Source organism: Lygodium microphyllum, chromosome 6 (assembly GCF_053477565.2).
Source record: "Lygodium microphyllum isolate KBCC chromosome 6, Lygodium_microphyllum_v1.1.10, whole genome shotgun sequence".
Taxonomy (NCBI): Eukaryota; Viridiplantae; Streptophyta; class Polypodiopsida; order Schizaeales; family Lygodiaceae; genus Lygodium; species Lygodium microphyllum.
Window position 1 is genome coordinate 162,140,304 of NC_141140.1, and position 7,509 is coordinate 162,147,812.

The 7,509-nt window shown below is 42.3% G+C and overlaps 1 protein-coding gene across 1 annotated transcript; it reads right to left on the reverse strand.

Moving 5' to 3' along the window:
- Nucleotides 1-1,897: 1,897 nt before the first annotated feature.
- LOC148035353 (uncharacterized) lies at nucleotides 1,898-2,548 on the reverse strand. The gene has a single exon (XM_087680805.1). It carries the CDS (start codon nucleotides 2,546-2,548, stop codon nucleotides 1,898-1,900), a length of 651 nt encoding a protein of 216 aa, XP_087536931.1.
- Between the last annotated feature and the right edge of the window lie 4,961 nt (nucleotides 2,549-7,509).

A 7,509-nucleotide genomic window follows, 5' to 3' on the forward strand; every position in this document is an offset into this window, starting at 1 on the left:
CCATACTTAAAAACTTTCCTCTCGACATCAATGTAAGCAATCATATGCTTGCACACATGATACTTAAAAACAACAACGTAATACTGAAACGGGTCATAATTGAGACAAAGACCAAGTACAACGAAAAGAATTTCTATAAGAGATCTAGTGAAAATGAAGCCACAAAGGCCAAGTATAAGGCCCGCAAGTGTTTCCAAGCACCATAGGCAAATGGCCAATGCCAACAAAAAAAGACAATGTCTTGAAGATGCCTAATAGAAACAAAGCTTCCTCTTCTTTGAGTAATCATTAACAAAATCTTTCTCGTTGTGAGCAAAACATGCGACGGCGAAGCCGGGAATGATCCCATAGTTTCCATTGGTAATCGCATGGGCGATGCAGTAGTCCTACCTCTCTCTTTACCACCTGCATTGGAACAAAAATCACAATATAAGTACGTGGAACAACAACGTTACACTAAAACGGGACATAATTGAGACAAAGAGGAAGCACCACAAAAAGAATTTCTATAAGAGACCTAGTCAAAATGAAGCCACAAAGGCCAAGCATAAGGCACCGATGTGTTTCCAAGTACCATAGGCAAATGGCCGATGCCAACAAAAAAAGACAATGTCTCCAAGACACCTAATGGAAAGAAAGCTTCATTTTCTTTGAGGAATTAGTAACAAAATCCTCCTCCTTGAGAAAAATATGTGAAGGCGAAGTAGGGAATGATCACATAGTTTCCATTGGTGGCGAAGTAGGGAATGATCACACAGTTTCCATTGGTAATCGCATGGGCGATGCAACGGTCCTACCCCTCTCTTTACCGCCTGCATTGGAACAAAAATTACAATATAAGTACGTGGAACAACTAAGAAAGATCATTCCATCCCAACAATAATAATACCTGGTCGAACATTTGTGAACCACTCTGTAGGTACTGACAAACGTTAATGCAGCATCACAAAACAACCCAAATCCTTGAACCCATACTTGAACCAATGCCTCGGTATCTTATCAGTATGAGAGCGTTGAAATCTCTTCTTATGGTCAACCTCGTGCATATGTACCCGAAAACATTGCGTGTATCCACAATGTACAACTTCAATAAAAATTGGGAACTTGATGTCGATATTAACATCATCATATAAACGCTTGATGACCCTTGCAAGTGTCCTTCTTATGATATCATTAGGAGCTACAGTGAGTAACGTGCACTGTAGCTCCTTTTGATAGTTAGAAGCTAGGTGATAGTGCCACTCTAGGGTAGGCATCTGCAAAAGTTAAATAAATAGTGAAATATGAAAAAGATATAATTCCAAGAGAGTTTACGCCAACCAAATAGGGTACAGAGAGCAATTCACATATATGCAAAACCAGCGTCCCTACGTTGTCGCCAAGAACTACATCTCCACAAAGAAAGCAACAGAGTGCAATTCACATATATGCAAAACCATTATCCCTACATGATCGTCAATAACTACATCTCCGCAAAGAAAGTAATGCACATTATTGCACCTTTCGAAGAACATCCTTGTATACAATGTTTGTCGTCATATCCCCATCCTCTTCACCCAATAGCACTTTCACACCATGCGAAGATTTTACCCTTGAAAATGCAACATACAGCTGACCATGTGTAAATACTGGTACCTTTAGATAAAGCCCAACAATGAACAAAGTCTGCCCCTGTGACTTGTTGATTGTTATAGCGAATGCCAACCGGATGGAAAACTGTCTCCGCTTCATAGTAAATTGCAATTGTGTAGCATTAGAAACAAAAGTAATCCGGGGAATAAAAACTCGTTCGTTCACATTCGCCCCTGTTATTATCTGAGCATCTATCACTTTCCTATTCAAAGCTCTATAAATCAATCGTGTACCATTACACATACCCCTTCCTGGATTTAGGTTTCTAAGAAGAATAATAGGTGCATTTATCTTCAGCAGCAAATAAATGAGGACGAAATCCACCTCCAAGGTCCAATGTATTTAAATACTCAACAGAGTATAAAAATGAGTCGTTGGTCTCTGCAATTGAATCTGCATTATAATACTGCTTGACCTCCCCTAGCATTATCTGCAATGCATGATCATTCAAAGTAGCCACCTCTGTATTCCACGAGGCAAGTATAGCCCGCTCACTAAAATACGACGTGTAGTCACCCACATTGGACACATCACTGTAGATACTATCAATCAGTGTTTCGATAGACTGCCCTTTTAATACCATGCTAGGTGGAACACACAACTTATCACAACTTTTGGTAGCACCCACTCCATCCCCAATTCCTTGAATCCAATAGATGAACCCATTGTCCACCACACTACCAGTTGTCGACACTCGCATATTGCCAGATAGCCTTAGCACCCTTATGTAACACCACAAATCAGAGTAACACAGTGCAGCATTAACAATATCCTCACGTGTTCCCTTTACCACAACCGGCAAGACCTGTCTTAAATCCCCCCCAAACAAAATAACTTTTCCACCAAATGGCTTATCACAGCTCATAACATCTCTTGAAGTTCTATCAATCGCTTCGAAGGCATATCGATGGGTCATAGGAGCCTCGTCCCACAAAATAAGGCTCTTTTGTCTCAATAACCGAGCAAGGTCACTTTGAACATGAATATTGCAAGTGGATCGATTATTTAATTCTACTGGGATTTTAAACCGCGAGTGAGCTGTACGACCACTGGCAAAAGCAAGGCAGCAATGCCACATGATGTTGTTGCCAACGCTGTATGACTGCCATTGCGCACCTTTGCAAGTAAACATTTGTATAGGAAAGTCTTCCCAAACCCACCAAGACCATCCAAAAAGAATACATCCCCAGTATCTGCATCAACAGTATCCATGATTGCACTAAAGGCAATTCTTTGTCCTTCATTCAACATTCCCTCCATGGATTCAGAAACCCTATGATGTTATGATATGTTGTATGCATATTCTTCTTGCAAAAGAGGGTTAGCATGCAGTTGTGAGTTTGGTTGATGAGGTTCAGGCAACCCATCAAAATCACAGAGTCTTCGTCCTACATGACGTAAAAGGTATTGCAGATGCAACAAAGCCATGTTAGATGCCTCATGCTGCAGAACACCAAGAGAGGCGTGCACATGTTGTAGCTGCAATCTATACATGATATCCTCTACCATTGGCACAAAAAATCTTTCCCATAGATGGCCAGGCGGAGCTGGCTCACAAAAGACCAAAATTGCAACAAACAAAGTTCGGAGTTGAGCACTAATTTGCACAGAGACAGCATCTTCTAAGCACACAACATATTCATCATCGCTCTCCAACATACCCCTTGCAATGCATGTTGGGGATAAAGGCGCATCTGCCTTGCCGCCCGTGTATTACTACACTAACAATCACCTCCACTGCACACTGCAGGTGGCGGGCGTCCGTCACCATCACTTTATTCTTTATTCTTTTAGTGACAGTTTGAATAAAGGAAGGCCCGGTCACACATTGTGACTGTTGGAGTTCCCATTTCTTGTCTCTCTCTTTCTTGCTCTTGCTCTCTCGCCATAGCTCTCGAGTGCAAGCTTCGATCATTCTCACCTTTCAACTAGTATCAAAGCTCGGCTTCCTAACTATTGAGCTTGGTTCGTGGCATTCTCAGCTTCCCATCGACTCCCCACTCGCATTGGGTCTCCTTCCTGGCAGCCATAGCTCATTCTCTTGAGCTCCCATCACTCCCCGGCTTCCCGAACTTCTTCCCGGCCTATTAAGGCACCATTAGGGCATTGACATTGAGGTATTGCTTCATTATTTCAGAGTTTTACTTCAGTTCTCAAGTCTCACAGGCTGTAAACAAGTTGTGGGCAGCCATAGCTCACACCTCTTGGAGCTTCCTTCACCTGGATCTTGCTTCCAACCTATCAAGGCTTGCTAAGGCTTGGTGTAGGCCTTCTTTGGCCCTCATTTGTGCCCTTATTAGGCCCCATTGTTGACACGTGGGATAGTAGACCCCCCCAGCCAGCTCACGGTTTTTTTGTGCCTGTTTCAAAATCTAGCCCAAAAATCACTCTTTTTATCATATCTCAAGCATTCGGAACCCAGTTCAGGCAAGGTAAGAGTCTAAGTTGGGGATTTGGCATGCTACGGATGCGATGGTGATGTTGGATTTGCCAAATTATGATGATAGAATCTTCTACAATAGATTTCAAGTTTAAGACAGCATGTATTTGTATGCCTATGCTTGTTTGGGCATGACTACATAACCGGTTTGATGCCTATTGCATCCCGATTGATTGGGAGATTAAAGCTACACGTAATCCTATGATTTTGGCCTGATTTTGGGATTGGAAATACGCAGTTTATAACAATAAATGCATGCTGAATACTCTTAGGTTGAAGCTATCTTTCATGCTTTGACATATGCCTATTAAATCTGGATGTATGTCTTGGGTTATGCTATGATGTATTGATCATCGAGGGACGACTTTGAGCTTCTCATTGAATCCGGATGCTTTTGGAAGCTTGATCTTATTTCAGCCCACACTTATTGACATTGGTATATACTTTGGCAGTGATGCTTCTTGGGTTTATGCATACCCATTGCCTACGGCTTGATGCTCATGTCACGGTTGATTACCCTATGTATACGTTGAGCTTGAGTGCTCATTGAAGCTCCACCTTGGATGCATTTTGGATTATATGGACTAGTCTTGGATGTTACTTGGCTTGTCAGAGTTTGGATTGGGATGTATTTGATGTCTTACATGCTTACGAATGCTCTACCGCCTACATACGGATTGGGATGTATTTGATGTCTTACATGCTTACGAATGCTACATACAGATGCTCTACCGCCTACATGTTTGGGATGTACTATTGATGTATTGTCTTGGAATTATGTCATTGGCACTGTGTCTTGCCTTGGCTTGAGCTCTTGAGCTCATACATACGACTTTTGTGCCAGCGGGAGCATTCTTGAATGCTTATCAAACATTGAGCAGGCGGTACTTTTATGCATTGAGCCGTTGCATGCCATTGAGCAGTTACAGACACTTGAGACTTTAGGACTTCTTACCTTTTGGGATGATGCATCATATGTCTTGGTTCACTGTATGCTTATGAGCTAAGTCTCAGTTTTGGATTTGTATATTTGTGAATTGAGACCTACTTGTGTCAAGTTTTGCTAGTGGCAGGAACACTTTGCCCCGTTGATGACTGGGGGGTGTGCCTACTCTCACTGGCAAATGTTTGTATGACATACTTGGGTGTTGGATTCATGCTTATCGACCGTCATATGCTTATGCTATGCCCGCATGATGCCGGCTTTGGTCTTGGTAATATCTGATTGCCTTGGGATCCAATTTTGGCACTGTTAGCTCTCTTTTATTGAAATCTGAAATTTATTACAGCAAGTATATATGTATAGACTGACATTGGTTTTTCATGCGGAAACGCTCTAAAATGATGTATTTTCACTAGTACTTGGTGGGCAGCAGCTTTGGTTCCACTTTCCTCGCCATTTTTCCTCGATTTTGGTCATTTTTTGGTCATTTTTTGTAGTAAACAGTAAGTAGTTTTGAACTGTCTACAGTTTTTCAGCCTGCATTATGGGGAGTTCGTCCACTGATCATACTATTTTCAACATCACTAAGCTTGATGGTATGAATTACTCTTATTGGAAGAGCGAGATTTGGCAAGTGTTGGTGCAGAAATCACAGATCAAACCTTTGAGGTTAAGCAGGCATCCGCCTGCAACTATGTCAGATGAGGAATGGCTTTAGCTTGATGAGTTATCCAAGTCCACCATTGTATTGTCTCTCACAGAACAGGTTTACTACAATGTATTTGAGGAAGAACAGAGTGCATGGCAGTTGTGGGATAAAATCGAGAATCTCTATGACAAGAAAAGTCCAGCGATTCAAATGTATTGGTTGAGGCAGCTTATGGATCTACACATGAAGGAGAATGTGACTATGTCTGCTCACTTGAGTCAGTTCCATGCTATACTCAAGAACTTGACTTCGCAGGACATCACTTTTTTAGAGGATGTCACTCCTCTTTTCTTGCTTGATACTCTTAATGAGTCATGCGATGTATTCCGCACTGCATTGTTTCCCTCTACTGCTACCTTGAAATTATCTGATGTTGAGAGTGCTCTTCTATAGGAAGAGGTTAACCGTAAGAATTTGGATGCCTCTCATGTGTCTCATGCTATGATAGTTAGAGGCAGGAATGATGGATATGGAAAGCATAGCAGTGGCAGTGGCCGTGGACGAGATTCTCAAAAATCTCGGTCCAAGTCTCGTGGGAAGTCACGTAGCAAATCCCGTGGCAGGAATGCAGATGTTACTTGTCACCATTGTGGGAAAAAGGGCCATATTAGGCCACAATGCCATGAATTGTGCAATGAAAGGCGCAAAGATAAGGGGAAAGACAAAGTGCAGGATAAGTCTTCTGATCGCAGAGCATAGTGCCTGCAAAGTTCAATGTTAAAATTGAACAGATCAATGTTATGCAACCTGAGGATGTTGATGATGACGATTATATCCTTGCAGCCTCTTCTAGTGCTTCGCAGATGACAGAGATACACTCTATGTATGCACAATGTTGGCTCTTGGACTCAGGTGCATCCTTTCATGTGACACCTTGCCGAGAGTGGTTTCATTCATACCGTACTGTTTCGGGTATTGTGCGCTTGGTTGATGACAACTCTCTTGATATTGTGGGCATTGGTGATGTTAGGCTACAGTTTCCTTTTGGCACCAGTTTTGTTATGCAGGATGTACGTCATGTACCTGCTTTGACATGCAATCTCATGTCAGCTAGACAACTTGATGACACAGGTTATCATGTATCTTTTGGAGACTCTGCATGGAAGATCACTCATGGCAGACTTGTGATTGCGAGAGGTGCCAAGGCTGGCAGCCTCTATCCCTTGATTGTATCAGCTTCTTCCCTTGATCATATTTTTTCTGTGGGTTCTATCCCACATGTATCTCTTTGGCATGCTCGTTTGGGCCATATGTCTTTGAAGGGAATGAAAATGCTTTCTAGTTGCAGTACTTATTGCCCCTTGATTATGCATGTTTTGATTCATGCGAGCATTGTATTTATGGCAGGCAGACTAGGTCTACACATAAGAAGCCTGGTAGGCCACGCGTAAGTGAGCCCTTGGCATTGGTACATTCGGATGTCTGTGGGCCCATGCCTTGTCAGTCTATGGGTAGTGCAAAGTATTTTGTTATGTTCATAGATGATTTTTCACGAAAATTTTGGGCTTATCTCATTAAACTGAAATCCGATGTCTTGGCTGTATTTCAGAGATGGCTTGCATTGGTTGAGAACCAGTCTGGGTATAGGCTAAAATGCCTAAGGACAGATAATGGGGGTGAGTATGTCTCACGTGCTTTTGAGTAGTTATGTGATGAGAGGGGTATTAATCATCAGTTGACCACCCCCTACACCCCCCCAGAATGGTTTGGCTGAGCAGATGAATAGAACCATCCAGGAGCGTGTATGTAGTATGCTTAGATATGCAGGCCTACCACAAAGATTTT

Coding starts and splice junctions, on each gene's coding strand:
- LOC148035353 (XM_087680805.1), bottom strand. CDS start 2,548: ATGACCCATCGATATGCCTTCGAAGCGATTGATAGAACTTCAAGAGAT.